At 34.9% G+C, this 20,858-nt stretch overlaps 1 protein-coding gene across 1 annotated transcript in view; it reads left to right on the top strand.

Annotated features, from left to right (window-relative positions):
• Window positions 1–19,429, top strand: part of LOC149799395 (ubiquitin-like-conjugating enzyme ATG3) — a 41,961-nt gene extending 22,532 nt beyond the window's left edge. Inside the window, exons 6-10 of the mRNA XM_089958734.1 lie at window positions 366–488; window positions 7,691–7,840; window positions 15,399–15,526; window positions 16,211–16,279; window positions 16,954–19,429. Of these exons, the coding sequence (XP_089814860.1) occupies window positions 366–488; window positions 7,691–7,840; window positions 15,399–15,526; window positions 16,211–16,279; window positions 16,954–17,035 (552 nt within the window). The 3' untranslated portion in view covers window positions 17,036–19,429. The remainder of the gene's footprint in view (window positions 1–365; window positions 489–7,690; window positions 7,841–15,398; window positions 15,527–16,210; window positions 16,280–16,953) is intronic.
• Window positions 19,430–20,858: the final 1,429 nt, after the last annotated feature.

Below are 20,858 nucleotides of genomic sequence, written 5' to 3' on the forward strand. Positions count from 1 at the left end.
GAGTCCAGTCTAAAATACAAATAGCCATAGCATATGATGAATTAAAAAAAAATAAGTAACAAATATTGCAGATTAAATGTACATAACAGCATGCCTTTTAATTTTAACCCAACAGCATTTTAAGGACTTCATAGTTTCAAACCAAATTTCTGTGTTGCTTTAAATAAGGAAAATATATTACATTTGATTTTATCATTTTCCTGCAAAATTTTCTTAGTCATGCCCCCCGTTTTGACTGGTATATTTGTCCTTCAATTGTATCACATTGGCAGGGCATCCTTGTCATGTGGATACATTTCTTGTTTTTTTATACAAGGTTTAGTTTCATTGTTTTAGTTCCTTTTTTGATTATTTAATTTCTGCAGTCAAAGGGAAGCAGTAGTGGCAGAGCTGTGATAAATACAGATGATGATGATGAGGATGAAGATGAAGAAGCAGAGGATATGGAGGCCTTTGAAGAAAGTGGGATGTTGGAAGAACTGGATGATGTAAGATATTTTGGATTCAAATTACTGCAAACATCAATACAGATTATTATATACTCTGATTTTGAGCCACTGACTGAACATATGATTTAACTAAACATTATTTTGCTGTATACATCAGCATCAAGCAGTATATGTCATTAATAAGGATGTTCCTTATAAACATTATGGTGTCATCCATCATATCGCATTATCAGGTCATCAGTGTGATAGACATATTTACCCGAGTCATGAATGAAATTATGAATCAAGCTGAGGAAAGAGCAAAGAATAGAATGTCGAGCATATTTTTGACATATTTGTAATTTTCCTTAGAGTAATGTTAAGAGATATGGTAACTGATGCTAATTATAAATTAGAGTAAATAATAAACAGGTTATTATATGTGTACTGTATGATATCTTGAGTGGATTTATTTTGGGGTAGCCTACTCATAAGCTTATCAATCACATGCCAAACAACTTGTTCATTAACATACATAAACAGAACATGTGTATGGATAAGTATTTTATAGAAAAATTGTTTTGTGATACATGTATATTGTAATGCAATTTATTGTGTTGCAGTACATTTCTTCATTTTTTGCCATCCATTCAGTCATTTCCAAATGCAGACTGCATAGACTTGGATCTGACATTACATAGTGTGCCAGGAGATATGGTTTATGTAGTTTGTTTTGAGTAATCAGTACAACAAATAACATAGGCCCTGATCTGGCATGACAGTATGCAATGGCAGGTCAGAGTCTCTCTTGTTTTGTAGTTGGACTGACTTATAATAGAGTATATACGGTAGGTAAACTCCAACTATTGTATCAGATTTTTGGGTTTCATGTTAAAACTTGAGTTTTGTGGTCAAGAAGTTTTGAGAATATAGTGCCTTATCTGCCTTGGTATCCTGAATGGTTAGAGCATCTGTCTTGGATGCGGGTTGTTGCAGGTTCAAACCCTAGCTGAGTAATACCAAAGACTTGTACAATTAATAGTAGCAGCTGGCTCACTAGATGCTCAGCATTAAGAGGTTAGTGTTAGGACTTGTTGGCCAGGTGTCATGATAATGTGACTTGATGGGACATGATGCCACATATCTGAGGTATGATGCCCCAATGTTAGACATGACTATAAACTGCCACACTGCAGACATTGTAGCGGTAGGACTCAAATAATTAAAGCTACATTAAAAACACATACACAGCAGGTGCCATACAGTGAAACCCCACTATAACACGCTTCATTAAAAACAGATTCATAGCTGACATTTTATTAAGCATACTTTCACTACAAAATTCCCCAATTTAATTTGGATTCTGTGGATTACATCATATTATTTGATTTTCACAATATTTTTTACCATCTTGAACTGATTGAATCATTAGTTTCAGATCTCAAGTATATGAATTAGTGAATTCACTGTTGAATGCAAGTTTGAATGCATGCTCAGACTGAGGATTTTTTGAGAATATGTAGCTTGGTTGAAGCTGTTCTCACTTGGACATATCTTGTACTCGTACAAAATCTTAATTGCATACAATAACTACACATGTGCCTGCCTTATATCATGATGAAGTCTTTAGTGATGGAAATGAGAATTTGAGCTTAAACATGTGAACTGCTAACTGTTCATTGTTTATTTATGGCTCACATCAGCACTGGTAGAGGCACATAGTGATACCCATGTCTGTATGTCTTTATGCCCATCCATTACACATTGGTTAAACTTTTTCTCATTTTAGACACTTTTGGTGGGGCATCTGCATTCAATGAACACCTTTCATAATATTTTAGTTCACCAGGAAAATAAATATTTATCAAAAACCAAAAAGAGATTGGATCACCACACACATACCCAGAGTTACTTATGGACTCTAATAAAAATAAACAATCAGCATATAAAAATATAAATCAATTCATAGACTCAGCAGGACTTAGGAACAAAATATAATTACTATCCCCACAAAACCAAAAGACCCAGTAACTAGCTAAATAAATTTAGAAGCCACCACATAAAAACCCATAACATATCATTCAATTTTATAAAAGTATTAATAAATAATTCACTTACGAAGCACCTATAAAAAACTAAGGAAACCGCAAAATCGGATGTCCTAGATGTCCTTAAGGAACCGAGTAATCAGCTAGGATTCTGGTCCTTGATGTCCTTAACGAACCGTGTAATCGGCTAGGACTCCGGTCTCTTGCTAAATAAAGTATAAATAACATTCAATCTCTAAAAACATTAATTAATAAATAACTTAAAGAGGTAATATCTAAAAACTTATAAATAACATAACGTAGGAAACACACCCTAAACACCTCAACTAGTAATACCATAATAACCTTGAAAATCTCTCTTCATACATGATTTCTACTAAGAACCTCTATAAACAGCATAGAACATCCCCTCCTCCTTTTAGAACATTTTGAAGAAGAAAAAAATAAATAAAAAAAAAATAAAAAAATAAAAAAAAAAAATTGCAAGAAATACCAGGCAAATGCAACAAGAAACCAGTGATGTAAAGCAAGCAGGACCGTTCCTGAACTCTCCTTCCCACTAATGACAGCCAACCATTCAACTGTAGGGACCTTTATGGACCCACAGATTGAGGTCAAACTATCAGGGTTCCTTGAATCCATAAAAGCCTGGGGGAGGTGGCACCATCCCCTTCCCCAGGAACAACTAGCAGGCTGTGGTGCAGTCAGAAAAAAGTGGCACATGCACAATTGTGCGCACACCACTATAATTAAACTAAACAACAACAAGGAAAATAAATCCAGGGTAGTTTATCGTATGACTCTCCATCTGGTCTGTGTCCATCAACAGTTCCTATATTAAATGTTTTCTCAAAAACCACCAGACCAGTTTTGACCAAATTGTGCACAATTTATTACTGCATGAAGAGTATTAAAATTTTTATAAATGATGACCATCGGCCATCAAGTATGGTCACCATTAAATAGTAAAATCCCTTAAAATGACTTCTCTGAAAACTTCTGAACAGAATTTGATCAGGTTTTACAGAAGTCATTCTGACCATGCAGACTTGTATAAATTATGCCAGTATTTTGTGATCCGTAATGAAGAGCACTTTAGACCACTCGGCCACTCGGGGCCCCTAAAAACTATGGCAGTATTTCTTCAAAATTTGGCTGCCATTGCTGAAAGCAGAAAAGCATCTGCAGAAAGGTTGAGTACAATTTGAATTTGACCAAGCTTGACAGAGAGTTGTGTGGCATAAACACCTTTCAAATTTGTTCAGGTGATGCCAGTCGGTCATTAGATATGGCTGGCTTTACAAAAAAAATAAAGAGATCTTTAAATGATATGTCCAAATCTGCTGAATAGAATTTTTATTACATGTGATGAAAAGAATCCTGGCATGCAGCTGTTTCAAATTGTTCCATCATCAAATATGACCACCATTACCATAAATAGGAAACCTTTAAATGGCCTGTTCTCCATAGCTGCTGAATATAATTTGATCAAGCTTAACAGAAATCATTATGCATGAAGACCTTTCAGATTTGATCAAATATGGTGATGCACAATCAAATATGACCACTATTACTAAAAATAGAAAAGCCTTTGCACTTCTCCAAAACAAAAATTTGAATTTGACCAAGCTTTACTGAAAGTATCTTGACTTGAAGAATTATTCAGATAAGACCAATCCATCATCAAATATGGCCACTATTACTTAAAACAGAAATCTTAACATCCTCTCCCAAAGTACTTAATATAAACTAAATTGACAGAAAGCATCCTGGCATGAAGACCTCAGATGATGCTGATGTACCATCAAATATGACACCATTACTAAAAACATAAAACTTTCAATGACTTCTCCAAAGCTGCTGTTGAGAATTTGATTTAGTTTGATATAAAGTATCCTGGCATGAAACCCTTTCAATTTTTACCAATCAGTTGACAAATATGGCTGCCATTACTGAAGACAGAAAAACTGTTATATGACTTGCTCTCTGAAACTGCTGAATATAATTTGACCAAGCTCGAAAGAAAGCATCCTGGCATGAGGTCCTTTCAGACTTATTTAAATTATGTTGATACTCCATCAAAAATGGCCACTGTTACTATAAATAGAAAAACCTTTAAATGACTTCGTCAGAACTGATGAATTGTTCAGTAGTGGTCATAGACAAGAAGAACCAGTGGCGTGGTCTTGTTTCATTTCATCCATTAGTACAAGTTTGCTATCGCTGTTCCACATAAACTATTTGGATGATCACCATTAAACTTTATGTACACAAAAGTCAAATTCATTATTTATGGTCTAGTTGGTTCTATAAAAAAAAATGGTACTACACAGATATCCAATAAGGCCGCTGCATTGTTAGTGCTACTTCTCCTAAATGGATGGTCATATCACCATGAGGTGTCAAGTCTGGTTGGTCCTAAATGAAAATAGTACCCATCTGATGTCCAGTTTGACCACTACAGCAGCCATCTTGAAAAGCTTATTATCACTACTTCTCTTGAATGGGAAGTCATATTGACATGGCTGTCACAAGAAAACATCTAATGATTTTTAATTGGTCCTAAATGAAGCTGGGGCCAACTTGAAAATCTTGTTATTGCCACTCCTCCTGAATGAAATGGGGTTCTTACCAGAAAACTTTTTATAATGTCAAGTTGGTCATAAGTGAAATTGTGCTGCTTGCTCCACAATGGCCATCTTGAAAGTCTTGTTATAGTTACTCCTCCTGAATGGATGGTCATATCATCATGGGGTTTTCAACAAAAGACTCCATGTGATGTCTAGTTGATCCACAATGAAAATGATGCCAATCTGACATCCAGTATGGCCACCACAGCAGCCATCTTGAAAATCTTATCACTCGTCTGCCTGAACAAAAAGTCATATTAGCATAGTATTTTCACCAGAAGACTTCATTCAGTGTCTGCTTGGTCATAAATGAAAATGGTGTCAACCTGTGTCAAATATGGCTGCCATATCAGCCAGTTTGAAAATCTTGTTATTACTGAACAAAGTCATATTGATATGGGGTCTTAAAAATCTAATTGCCACTCCTCCAGAATGAATGGTCTTACCAGCATGGGGTTATTGCTGAATGACTTTTTATCATGTCTCGCTGGTCCAGAGTGAAGATGGTGCAAATCATTCTTCCAGTATGGCTGCTATAATGGCCAGACTAAATATTGTTGTTGTTTTTGTTGTTGTAGGATTTAATGCCATTTTTCAGCACATGATAGGCTATGCATGGTGGCCAGTATTAATGGTGGAGGAAGAACCCGGTAAAACCCCGGGAAGAACCACCAACCCACGAGAAGTTACTGGCAAGCTTTCTCACATACCCACATTAGCTGAATCCTAGACTTGAACTCACACAGACAGAGGTGAGATGGCAGTGATCCGTAACGGAGAGTGCTTTAGACCACTCGGCCACTCGGGGCCCCCCAGACTAAATATCTTGTTATTGCTACTTTTGTTAGTTGCTCATGTCAGTATTGTGCTTTGATTAAAAGACTTATGATATGGTTGGTCCTAAATGGACATGGTGACAATCTAGTATCCAAAAGAACCACCATAACATCCAAATTTAATATCTTGTTATTGTTGCACCTCCAAAAACTGAAAGCCATATCACCCCAGAGTTTCCATCAGAAGACTTCTTAAGATGTCTTGATGATTATAAATGTTTTGTTGGTCATAAATAATGTATAATGTCTTCTTGACCCTAAACGAAAATGGTATCATTCTGATCAATTCACCACAGTAGCTAATTTGAAAATCTTGTTTTAATTGAAGTTTATCAGAGATAGCTCCAGCAGTTAAAAGGAAGAAATTCCTGGAAGTTCTTTACAGCTAGTAGAGCATCAGTCCCATTATGGAACTCTTGTTTGGTTTATTGTTTGTATGGCACACCAGCAGGTTACCTAGTGCAAGTGTAGTTGGAATAAAGTACCTTGCCCAAGGGTACACTGTGGTAGCCAACCAGGGATGATCTAATGGTAGGATTCTGACCTGTACCCTGTCAGCAATGAGTCCAGTGACCTAAGCACTGTACCACTGTAGCTTCTTATCACAGAATTAGACAACCTTGGTGGAAGCATCCAGGCATGAAGACCTTTCAGATTTATGTAAAAGCTGCAGATCTTCCATCCAGTATGGCCACAGTTAGAATTTTTATTTAAAAAAACTTTTGTTTTGCAAACCACTTTAAATAATTGGATCTCTTTTGGCAGATATAATCCTGGTATGGAGTGCTTTTAATCTTTTTACAAGTGATAATGATCCATCATCACTATAATTAAGCAAAACATGAATGACTTCTCCAAAAGCATTAAATAGAAATTGAACAAAACTTGATTGAAAGCATCCTAAACTTGCAAGTTTGCAAATTAAATATTGGGCAGTAACATATGACTAGGTCTAGTATGCAGAGTTCAGAAACTTTTGAAACAAATTTTGAAAAATAATTTTGTAATACAGAATGGGTAAATTTCAATAAAACATGTTACATAAATTGGCAAAATAATACATCTTAGGGGTTTGAACCTGGAACGTAAAGCAAAATAAAAATAGAAATGCTACAAGTTAATAAAAATTAATTATGTATACACTTTCCTTGTGTTGTCTTTTTTATTGTAGTTGACAAGAAAATGCAAGCATATTGAAAAACACAATTTATACCTGTACAAAGAGAACTCAGGAACCCCAGTTGCTAATGACCACCACCTATACACCCTGATGCAGTTCTTATGAACATATGTTTTTTTCAAAATGTTTTAAGATAAACATATGTTACTCAGATATTTGGCATTATTTGGAGGTTTTACTCAGTCCCAGCAAAACAAAGGCCATTAATATTGATATTGGTTGCTTCATCCCAGCAAAATAAAGGCCTTTACATTTATATTGGTTGCTTAGTCCCAGCAAAATAAAGGCCTTTAACATTGATATTGGTTGCTCAGTCCCAGTAAAATAAAGGCTTTTACATTGATAATGGTTGCTCAGTTCCAGCAAAATAAAGGCCATTAACACTGATATTGGTTGCTTCGTCCCAGCAAAATAAAGGCCTTTTCATTGATAATGGTTGCTCACTCCCAGCAAAATAAAGGCTTTTAACATTGATATTGGAACAATCAAAACACCAAAACAAAAAAGGTTAAATGCTATACCAGGTTTCAAAGTATATACAAATTTATTTATGTTTGTATCGTTGCAGGCTACCCTGAATCACCCCACAACAACCCAGAACCAGGATTCGGAGAGTGGGGCAGATAGTGGTGTGCTACAAACACGGACATACGATCTCAACATTACATATGATAAATACTACCAAACTCCAAGACTTTGGCTGAATGGGTATGATGAGGTATGCACATGTAACTTTTGTTTTACAATAATAATAATACAGAACAGTGACCATCCCTTTTTCAGCATTGAGTATAATTGATGGAGGAAGGACCAGGGAAGAACCACCAATAGTTAAAGTGTTTCCATGCTTGGTGTGAGTTTAATCCTTCCACTTCAGCATGGCTAGATCATGTGACTCACAATAATCTATAAATAGAAACCTGCAAAATTCCAAACTAAGTTGCCCCCCACCCCCCACATTGGTTATTAATTTGTTTTGAACAAGAGTAAATAAAAGCACCAACAGTATTGTAAAGTAAAATTGATAGCGCCCAGTATATTTTGCGTGAAATTGTCAATCGCTGTACCATGATTACATGTTCTTCAACACAAACAGAATGAAGCAGAAAGCAACTGATAGGATTAAAATTTAAAACATTTGTATTTTTTTATCATGAATATCAAAGTCTTGCAATCCATCAGTGAGATTAGCCAACTCTCCTTCTGGTGCTGTGTTCTTGATGACAGTCACTGATAAAAGTGGGGAGGGATATGTGACTACAACTATATGAATGGAATAAGTTGGCTTCATACAGAATTTGAATACCGACAGCCCTGTCTTTTTCCAGTACACAAACCAATTTTATTGGCGAAAACCAGCTGGTGTAAAGGAGCCTCTGATGATCAAACAAAAAATATTGATTGATTTTCACGCACAATATTCGTCAGCAACATTATGCTGCTAGTCACAAGTCAACTCTAACAAAAGAAAATACTTTTTTTTTTTAAAGTATAGTCCTACATGCACATGTACTTCAGTTGGCCTAGATTTTGGATGGCATGAGAAAATCTTTGTCTTGCTGAGGCTACCAAATGGACGAGGCTATTCACAGGGAAATACAAACCACTGACATTGTTGCAGTAACTTATTATTGTAAAAATGTGTCACTTGTTACTTAATCTCATTTAATAGACCTCCAATCTTTTTTCTGCAACCAGGCATGACTGAATTTAAATTTATTATTTTTATTGTGCGTTAGAAATGCCATTTGTTTTTAGAAACAAAACTCCTCATTTTTGATACTTCAGATGCATAATTATTGTTCTGCATTAGATATATCAACTAAACCCTGATATCTCGGGACAAGGTTATGTGGACAATTTTTTGACACCCCCGACACAATTGAGATAACCGGGTTTGACTGTACCAACTTTAGAGTGTCCATCTAGACTGTGCAAGGTTGTGGGATCGCACCCTGGCCAAGTCATACCAAAGCATCTGCCTAGCTTTGCACTCCTCATTAAGAGGCTATTGTTCGGACTGGTCAGCCTGGTGTCAGGATAATGTGACTGGGTGGGACATGATGCTACATGTCTGTGGCATGATGCCCCATGCCAGACTTCACAGTAAACTGCAAGACTGCAGACACTGTAACGATACGATAGAAAGATTTTTAAAGCTATGTTAAAAATCCAAATCACACACACACACACAGACACACACACACACACACACACAAGATCTACATATATTACTGAGGCAATCTTGTTTCTAATCGGCTTAACTTGTTACCAGTCTGGAGACTGAATTCGAATTGGATTTGCTCCATTTTAGGTTTATGTTGTCACTGTCATAGCTCTTTAATAAGTGAAATCAGCACATGTTAATGATTGTTTGGTTTTGTGGGGTTTAATGCCATGTTGTAGCACATGATATTTTATGCATGACAGCCATTATATTTGGTGGAGGAAGAACCACTGACTCCTGGGAAGTTATTAGCAAGCTTTCTTACATACCCATGTCAGTTGAACCAAGACTTGAACTTGTATCGACAAAGGTGAAATGTGAGTGTTCCATAAAGGCGAGTGCCATAGAACACTCAACCACCCAGGGTTGCACATATTAATGACATATCCTTCATCAGTTTTGCAACTCTGGCTAAGTGGTTAGAGCATCCGCCTCGGATATGGGAGGTCACATGTTCAAACCCTGGCCAAGTCATACCAAAGACTTATAAAAATGGTAAATGTTAAAGCTACATGACAAGGCCAAATCACACACTCGTCAGATTGGCTGAGCTTGTTACCTGTCTTGATTTCTCATTCAGTTTTTATAAAAATTGGTAATGGGTTTATTTGATCAGAATCTTGGATGATGACTTGGATTATGAGTGAGAGACTGTATATGTTGATCAGGCCTTAATTGTTAGAAAGAATTTTTTCATCAGAATAAGTAAAATACCTACAGGGTTCCCACACTACTGGGAAATCGGGGAAAAAGTCGGGAGAAATGATAAAAATGTTCCCGACCCTGAAAAGTCTTTGATTTTTGCAAATATTGATGTAATTCAGGAAAAAACCAGGAATTTTCTGCCACCACTTGATGCCCAAAACAATTATGCAATTGAGTCGTAACTGAATTGATCATGAGTTAAATTTATTGAATTCTGACTAGAATATTTTGGAGGTTGCAGTATATATCATTTGGGTGCTTGCCATAAACACATTGTTGAGTCAATCCAAATGCTTACTGGATTAGATTTGTCTAGTAGGCTTTTTTTCCCAACAGACAGCTCGATATCTGTATTTTTTCTTGCATGGAAGATATGAAAACCAGTCTAGCATCACAAGAGGCCAACAAGGTGTCGGCAAAGCATAGCCGCTTACCAAATGGCCTAGCAAACTTAAACATTGTTAAATCAAGTCAGACCCGCATTAAATTCATCTGAAAATTATTTATTTTCTCATAAATTGCGAGTATTAAAATCTTGTCTTAATCTAAGATTCAGCCAATGTGGGCATGTGAGAAAGCTTGCCAGTAGCTTCTCGTGGGTTGGTGGTTCTTTCCGGGGTTTTCCGGGTTCTTCCTCCATCATTAATACTGGCCGCCATGTATAGCCTATCGTGCTGAAAAATGGCGTTAAACCCCACAACAACAACAATTGTCTTAATCTGCTGAAAGACAAAATAAAACTAGGACATTGATTAAATTTGACCTGGTACTTGCAATTTGCATTGGTAGTCGTACGAGTACACAAATTTGACAACCCACATGTTCATGACCTTGTAAATACATGTCTGCAGCATGATGCCCCACTGCTGGACATCACTATAAACTGCCACACTGCAGACGTCATAGCGGTATGACTGACAAATTGTTAAAGCTACATTAAAAATCCAAATCACACACACACTCTTTGCTTCAAAGGACATGTGCACATACCATGCTAAAAGTTTCCCCCAAGACAGTTCTTTAGAGACACAGAAAGAGTGTGTCAAAGAAAGAGTGTGTCAAGGTTAGAGCAGGGAAGCATAGAGTGTGTGTCAAGCTCAGAGCAGGGAAACATAGGGATACCATATATACTGTATGTTTTAAAATTTAAATGTCCTACATTTTGGGGTAATTTTTCTTAAAGTAATGAACACCACTGTGTATAGCTAGTTTCTATTTTGTGCAATCAACACTGTTCAATGCAGTAAAAGTTTAAATTAGAATAGTTTCAAGGGAATTAAGGATTAGGTTGACTTTGAATGTATGCCCCTGTACGAGCATTAAAACTGTTGTGTTCCAAGTTTTGTGCAACATGGATGATTCAGACAATACAACGTTGGGGTCAACATCCCTAGAGTTGGGAATTTTTCATTGCAAAATCAGTATTTTGGGGAATTGTTAAGACTTAAGATTTATATCCTCCTAAACCTCATCACTTGTAATTTTTATTGCAGTATAAGTTATAGTTCTTGCTTTGTAGACATGTTACTTGTTTAGATAGTATGATAGTAGAAACAAATTCAATAATATATATGGAGGCTGCATTATATGACACCAGTTGTTAGCTTTACATAAAATTTAAGTGTCTTAAATGATAGGAATCTTTGCAGTATATTTATCAAGTAGACCAACAAAAGTCAACAAACTAGAAACTGAACACTAATTAAAACTATTCTCCATTTTCAATATAAGAAAGCATGAAATAGATGTCATAAAAAATATGATTTCATTCAGTGGAAGTAAAGTCAAAAATTCATTTCATGTTTCATGTTTGATCAAGCATGCTACTCCAGATGAATATCTAGCCATGTGCTGAATACAAGCCATTCAGAGTACAAAATGTGTGAATTGACAATTACCAATATATACTGTCAATTATCCAAATGGCAAGTCAGCTTGCAATGTGGTCTAGAGTCCTTGTCTTTACCGATCATTGCCATCTCACTTCTGTCCACTAGGGTTAGAGTATTGGGTTCAGCCAGTGTGAAAAGGCTTGCCAGTATCTTCCTGTGTGTTACTGGTTCTTATTGGGGTTTTCCCAGTGTTATGTATGGGTCATTTGTGTTGTTTGGTGGATTTTCTAAATGATAATGTGTTATGTATATCTGTATTTTTTAATTGACCTTGGTCCCAATTCAAGTCAATGATTGATTTGACTAGTGAAATTTAGTTTGTAAGCAGTGACATTTATTTTGTAAACAGTATAATACATGACTAATATTTTTCTGTGGTTAAAGATTAATTACTCAGATCATTATTAATGGAGGTCATCATGTTTATTTTTATCTTAATGTAGGATATTAGTTTTTCAGTTGGATATTCCTAAATTTGTTGACAACTTTGAATGTAGGTGTACATTCTGGAACTAATATTGTGTCTTTGCTTTTTATATCAGTGTTGTTTATTTGATATATTACTCGTACCTGTCTGAACATCTGAAGCGGAATCAGTCTTATTGTTGTGTTTATTTAAATTATTTGCTGGAATTAAAGTGTGCTCAATTATATTCTTGAACTAAGATGTTACTTTGGAATTATAATGAATTCAGTGAAGGACATTTTGGATTACATTATTCTGATACATCATAAGACTCAACATATTGTCATGTTGCAGGCCATTGGTAGCAAAATTGAGACTTTAGGCACGTCAACAAATTTGGCCTAGTGGTTAGAGCATCCGCCTTGGATGCAGAAGGTCACTGGTTTGAACCCTGGCAGACTCATACCAGATACTTTAAAAATGGTAATAACAGCTGCCTCACTTGGTTCTCAACATTAAGAGGTTAGCGTTAGGACTGAAAAATTGTTAAAGCTATGTTAAAAATCTAAATCTCTCTCACACACACACACACACACACACTAATTCATTATTGGAATTTATTTGGAACACCACTGAAATTCAATAGGTGGTTCATACATTTGGACTTGTGATAGATCTTATAGGACTATTTGGGATTTAATTCACAGTACTTAAGTACTTTTTGAATTTTCACTTTGTATTCAAGGGAAATAAATTATTTGTGGAATTTTACAAAACTTGATGGTTTTTGGTCTTTTCTGTTACTTAGTTCAAGACATTTGAGTTGTAACAGAGGGTTCTTCCTCCACTAGTTATAATGGCCATCTTGTATGTTGTGCTGAAAAATGGTGTGAAGCCCAAATGCCAAAAACAAAAAAAAAAAATTTTTAACTATGGAAGGAATGAATACATCTGTTGCTACAAATAATGGGAGCTGTCTTGTCAGCTTTTTGTATGTTGGAGAATCCCAGTACATATAGGGTCCATGCTGGGAGGCGATACAGACAAAATGGTCACTTTAGAATGTGTCTTTTCACCTTGCAATGATTTGTTGAAATTACATCGACCCTGTTTGTATTAATACAACGCATTAATAATTATTACCTCAACCCTGTTCATATCAACACATTAATAATTATTACCTCAACCCTGTTCATATCAACACATTAATAATTATTACCTTGACCTTGTTCATGTTGATACAACGCATTAATAATTAATACCTTGACCCTGTTCGTATCAATACAACACATTAATAATTATTACCTCGACCTTGTTCATATCGATACAACGCATTAATAATTATTACCTCAACCCTGTTCGTATCAACACAACACAATAATAATTATTACCATAACCATGCTCGTATCAATACAACACATTAATAATTATTACCTCGACCCTGTTCGTATCAATACAACACATTACTAATTATTACCTCGACCCTGTTTGTATCAATACAATACATTAATAATTAATATAAAAGCTTGACTTTTGTGTCAATTTTCCCATCAAAGATGAAGGTGGAAAATAGAAAAAGAAGTCTTATAATCTGTTATCAGTGATGATAATAAATACCAAAAATTACATTGCAATGTATGTTTTGGTTTGATGTGTTTAACACCATTTTCAACAAATGATAGGCTGTACATGGTGGTTAGTATATGTTTTTTGATATGTTTGGAATTTCTGCAAAAATTCTGACATAACTTGAAAAACAAGTGAAAACTTTAATTTGTTTTGCCTGATCAGAAGATAATTATGTCTCAGTGGACATAAATAGGTCCATTACTAATGATGTTGATCATTTCACCACATCATCCCATGAAAAGATGAATTCTGTTATGGAAAATGTTGCTGATTTTCAACTGTAACCTATTTTTGAGATTGCTGTTTTTCATTGTATAACAACTGTGGCAAAGCAAAATAAGAAATGTGTTACATTTTTATAAGCTTTCAGTAATCTTTCATCAGCATTTTAATAATTTGAATCAAAATAAGCAAAAAAAGTAGTATAAAGTGAATTTTCTACACCCACTTCACCATATTTTTGCTAATTTGGTCTATTCTAGCAAGAGGGAAATTTCACCCATATATTAGGGTCCAACTTGGATCTTGACTTATTAAGATTATATGTGCTTAAAAGTAATTCGGAGTTTTTTGGGTTTAAAATAATTTCTAGTAAGGGAAAATGTGCAGTTACTATGATATCTAGTAACATTTATAATGAAAATGAATGGGGGTAAAGTTCTGGCAAGAGTTACTAAATTTCAAGTGGGATATCTCAATAAAAATTATATGGCTGCCAGGGAAAATTGGAGCTGCCAGGTACCCAAAATTAATGTAGCAGAATTATCCCTATACAAGGCATTTAAATTTGTTTTCAGTAATGATTAAAATGAACAGTGCAATACTTCATGAAAGATGCTGAAAGCTGATGAAAAAAACTATTTAACTCTGTCAGGGTGTCAATTCTCTGTAATTATTAACAAAAAGACTATTTGACTCTGTCAAGGTGTCAGTTCTGGGTAATTATTAACAAAAAAGACTGACTCTCTCAGGGTGTCAATTCTGACTAATTACTAGCAAACAAAGACTTTGATTCTGGCAGGGTGTCAATTTTGGGTAATTATTAACAATAAAAACTGACTCTGTAAGGGTGTCAATTCTGAGTAATTATTAAGAAAAAAGACTTTGACCCGGTGTCAATTTAGGGTAATTATTAACAAAAAAGATTATTTACCTTTGTCATGGTGTCAGTTCTGGGTAATTATTAACAAGAAAGACTATTTGACTTTGTCAGGTTGTTAGTTCTGGGTAATTATTAACAGAAAAGACAATTATCCTCTGTCAGGGTGTCAATGGTAATTATTAACAAAAAAGATTTTCAGAAAGTATTTAGGTTTCAAAACAATTTTTTTCATATGAAAAAAAATAAATAAAAGAAAACAGCCACACTCTATAGTTTTACCTCTTTATTTCCAGTTGTTGTCTTTTTTTTGTTCAGAATGGTAAACCACTGTCAGTGGATCAGATGTATGAAGATTTTAGTCAGGACCATGCTAAGAAAACAGTTACTATGGAAACCCACCCAAACATTTCTGGTCCTCCAATGGCTTCTGTACATCCTTGCAGGTATAAAGAATTCTTATTTATATACTCATTACAATGTGTTAAATGGTAGAGGTCACAAGAGATTTAATATTGTTGAAGAATGTAATTTTAGTTTGTAAAGCAACCAAACAGAAAGTGACAAAAATCCGAAGACTAACTTTGCCATGAAAAAGGTAAGTGATGGTCCAAGTAAAAAAAAAGGGAGATTAGTGAAACTCACACCCATGAATTAGATTTTTTATGAATGTCATTTTTCTCTTCAAATTTATTAGGATTTCTGAGTGTCAAGACTGGGTGTCATTAGGTGTGAAATCCTGAATCTCATGGTTAACATTTGAAAAATGACTGCTTTTTTTCAGGTGAGAATTATAGAATATACAGTATATTTGGCAGATTAATCCAAACTTCTTTCATAACAGTGATTTTATGCATTGTTTGTTTTTGATACAGACTCAAGTCTCTTGAAGATATTTGTTCATGATATACAATCCTGTCAAATGTATGCAGTCAGCAAGAGAAAACAGTGCAGGCTGAGATTCCAGCCTTTTGTTTTAAAACAACAAACTCATAGGCCTGATACTTGTATAAAAATTGAAGTTCTCTAGATTAAAGGCTTTGTTACTTTATCTAGGAAATCACTTACATACCCCGACATAATAGCTTGATTTTTTTGCTAATAAAATTTATGGTTGTGGTTCTTTACAGACATGCTGACGTTATGAAGAAAATCATAGAAATGGTAGCTGATGGTGGAGGAGAGCTTGGTGTTCATATGTATCCTTCTTTTAATAAAGGAAGAAATTATTTTGGGGCAAATTAATAGTAAAAGAAGATGTATATTTCTAATGTTTGAAAATATTAGACAGGGAGAGAGAAAGATGAAATCATCAAATGTTCATGGCTCAGTAATAAAGTGTAAACACATTAGAATGGGTTCCATAGGCACAATATACTGATTTTGTCAAGACGGTAAGTGATAGCCACTACATGAAACTTTTACCCAATGGAAGCTTATTTTATGCTTGATTCCATAGTCATGAAGTTTCAATACATGCAGTTTATTCCATTTAGTATGTGGTATAGGTACATACTGCCAAAGTAGTGTGTATGTCTATCCATCTCTCTGTGGGAATTAGTTAGTGAGACGAATGTAAGTCTTGTAATGTCTTCAAATTTTAGCTGCTATTGAAAAATATACACATGTACTGACATTTAAGTCAGGTCCAAAATACAAACAACATGGACCCTGATCTGCCAGCAGATGTGCCATCAAATCAGGGTCCATGTTTTTTTCCTTCTACTGATTACTAATTACAAACTGCATAGACCCAGAACTGCCAGTGTATTATATGATAGCAGATCTGGGTCTGTTCAGTTTGTAGCTGCATCCAACTAATATGTAAGTATATATACTAATTTCAGCTGTTATTTCCTTAATGACTTCTCAGGTACCTCATGATATTTTTGAAGTTTGTCCAGGCAGTAATACCAACCATAGAATACGACTACACAAGACATTTTACCATGTGATATAATTAGTCTGCATTTTTGTGATACAAATGATACCAGAGGAAACACAGGAAATATTACTGATTTCACTGATTCAGAATTATACATCATTCGGATTAGATGTAAGAATTACTGTTGGTCAAATGTTGAAGTAGTGGGGTCAAGCCAAGTATAAAAAATATGATCCAACCTTGATTATGCACACACCTGATTACATTAGCACTCGTATATTATGAACTCTGTGGGACCAGTAAAATTTGCTTGATTAAACCTGAATGCTGATACAAGTGGAGGAAAAAATGCTAGGACAATTTAAACATTCAGGCTTGGTAGTATTTCAGTTTATCTGATAAATTTCTAAATCTGAATTTATTAAATCCAAGATGTTATAAATTTAGTAAAATTGAGTTGATATAAATGGGCTCCAGTGTAATGTTTTTGAAATGTGTCAACTTATGTGAAATATTTTTCTGTTCAAGCAGGTTGTTCCTAAATGTGTTCCCTTGACTGGCCTTCATCTTCTGAAACTTTGTAACTAAACAGTTTAGATGTTTCTGGACTGATTGTGTAAGATGGCTTGAACTATGCTCTTTGCCCTTATATAATAAATAAGGCTTCCAGGGTTACTGCCCTTGGGTAACAATACATTTCCATTTACTTGTACTAATATAGGAATCATGCATGTTTTTTTTTTTTTTTTTCTTCTGATATCAACATTTGCCAGATCTGGTAGGGGTTGTTGAAGCTAGAGTTCTATGGAAAAGGGTTTCAACAGACACAAGGGACTTGGTAATTGTTGATAATGTGGTGCTCGTCTGACAGCCAACCTAGCTTTTGTGGTTAATGTGAAAATACCATTATTGCTGCTTCTAAATGAACAGTGATGTTGATGTGTTTTTAGCTACTGATCATAGACCTGAAGAACCTGTTGGATGGCCTGTTGGGAATCATGCTTCTTTCTGTTAGCACAATTTTGTTAATGCTGCTCCTCCTAAACTACATGGAGGGTTGCCATGAAACTCTACACAAACATTCACTCCATGGTCTGGTTTGTCTCTATCAACGTGATGCCGCTTACAATAATGAACATTGCAAAAATATTGCTATATCTACTCCTCTTGAAAGAATGATGGCGCTGACATGGAGTTTTCACAGAATGACCTGTAAAATAAAAATGGTGCAGGTCTGACCAACCATGTTTGCGCTGTTGTGAACAAGTTTGAAAACCAGGCCTCTCTTTGGTCTTGGGATCAGATCAAGGTCATTGCTTGCATTTTTATTCTTCACTGAGCTTATGAATACAGTTACTTGTAAATATATGAAATAATCTTTTTATACCAGAGTTTGTATTTCTTTCAATAAACAAGTTTAAGGTCAGCACTTGGACAGTCATTTTTCTGTGCTGCTGTGAGCATGATGACATAAACAAGTATGAAATAGATTTTTTCAAACCCTGTACATCTGAGGAATGTCTCAAATGATATGAGTTCTGGAGCTTCCTTTTTTTGTGTGGCGGGGTCTTCCAAAATGATACAAATTATTGATTAAACTTGGCATGTGGGTAAATCTTGACAGTATCTCAGATGTGTTAGTGATCTTCTGTCTTCTGTCCTTCACATCAGGTTCAAGGTCAAATGCCATGACAAAGATTTTTGCACTTCAGGTACATGTTGACTGAGACATATAAGAAAATATATTTGTTACTCAATTTGATATGTTGGAGTCTCTGGAATATTTAACATGAATTCAGTACTCAGCAATGAAAAGAATAATAAACTGGATGGGGTATGGGGAAGTAACTGACTTCATGTGAATAGCTAAAACGTCTTTTTAGCAAGTAAAACATCAGTCTCCTTAATCAACTATTGTTGAGTTAGGTTTGAGGAACAATAAACAATACTTATCCTGATGTGGATTCAAGCCCATTACTTTGGTTGTAGATGATAGTCCACATGACCAAACAGATCCTGGAAAGAGTTTGCATGTTTTATTTATTAATTAATATTCATACTAATGATTATTTCAGTTATTTTTAAACATCAGCCCATAATGATGATTTTGGGTAATCAGGATTCCAGTTTATTGTTACATGTAAGAAGGGATGAGAAATGTTAAGATCAAGGATAAATGATTGATAGTTTTCTTGTCCTGAATGGGAATGCTGCTTTTTTGTTGTGGAGATATCTGTTTTCAGTTTTAAGTAAAGAATATACTACATCATGATGCTGAAAAAGTTATTATCACACTGGTGCAACAGTTGCTTTTGTCATATTTGTAATTTGCTAATTTGAACAAATAAATAACAGTTGATAGTGTGTCTGAGGTTTCTCCGTTAAAAACATAATTTTTCAAAGAAATTTTGCAAGAATAGAAATTAAACAGAAACTTGCCGAATCAAAGATACAAAACTGTAAAGACCTAGTAGTGGCATTCTTTCTACACAGGACTGAAATACATCTTTGCTTTCCACTCTTTATCATGTTTTCTGTCAAATATGTATTGAACAGGAAAAAAAATGTGTCTAAATATATAGTACCCAGTATAACATGATACCTTCTATCAACACCTCAGTATTACATGGTCTGTAAATATACAGCACCAAGAGTATAACATGGAATATATAGTACCCAGTATAACATAATACCTTCTATCAACACCTCAGTATTACATGGTCTCTAAATATACAGCACCAGAGTATAACATGGAATATATAGTACCCAGTATAACATGATACCTTCTATCAACACCTCAGTATTACATGGTCTGTAAATATACAGCATCAGAGTATAACATGGAATATGTAGTACCCAGTATAACATGATACCTTCTATCAACACCTCAGGATTACATGGTCTGTAAATATACAGCACCAGAGTATAACATGGAATATGTAGTACCCAGTATAACATGATACCTTCTATCAACACCTCAGTATTACATGGTCTCTAAATATACAGCACCAGAGTATAACATGGAATATGTAGTACCCAGTATAACATGATACCTTCTATCAACACCTCAGTATTACATGGTCTGTAAATATACAGCATCAGAGTATAACATGGAATATGTAGTACCCAGTATAACATGATACCTTCTATCAACATCTCAGTATTACATGGTCTGTAAATATACAGCACCAGAGTATAACATGGAATATATAGTACCCAGTATAACATGATACCTTCTATCAACACCTCAGTATTACATGGTCTGTAAATATACAGCATCAGAGTATAACATGGAATATGTAGTACCCAGTATAACATGATACCTTCTATCAACACCTCAGTATTACATGGTCTGTAAATATACAGCACCAGAGTATAACATGGAATATGTAGTACCCAGTATAACATGATACCTTCTATCAACACCTCAGTATTACATGGTCTGTAAATATACAGCACCAGAGTATAACATGGAATATATAGTACCCAGTATAACATAATACCTTCTATCAACACCTCAGTATTACATGGTCTGTAAATATACAGCACCTGAGTATAACATGGAATATGTAGTACCCAGTATAACATGATACCTTCTATCAACACCTCAGTATTACATGGTCTGTAAAAATATACAGCACCAGAGTATAACATGGAATATATAGTACCCAGTATAACATGATACCTTCTATCAACACCTCAGTATTACATGGTCTGTAAATATACAGCACCAGAGTATAACATGGAATATATAGTACCCAGTATAACATGATACCTTCTATCAACACCTCAGTATTACATGGTCTCTAAATATACAGCATTAGAGTATAACATGGAATATGTAGTACCCAGTATAACATGATACCTTCTATCAACACCTCAGGATTACATGG

This window comes from Sinohyriopsis cumingii, chromosome 5, assembly GCF_028554795.1.
Source record: "Sinohyriopsis cumingii isolate HCF-2022 chromosome 5, ASM2855479v2, whole genome shotgun sequence".
NCBI classification, from domain to species: domain Eukaryota; kingdom Metazoa; phylum Mollusca; class Bivalvia; order Unionida; family Unionidae; genus Sinohyriopsis; species Sinohyriopsis cumingii.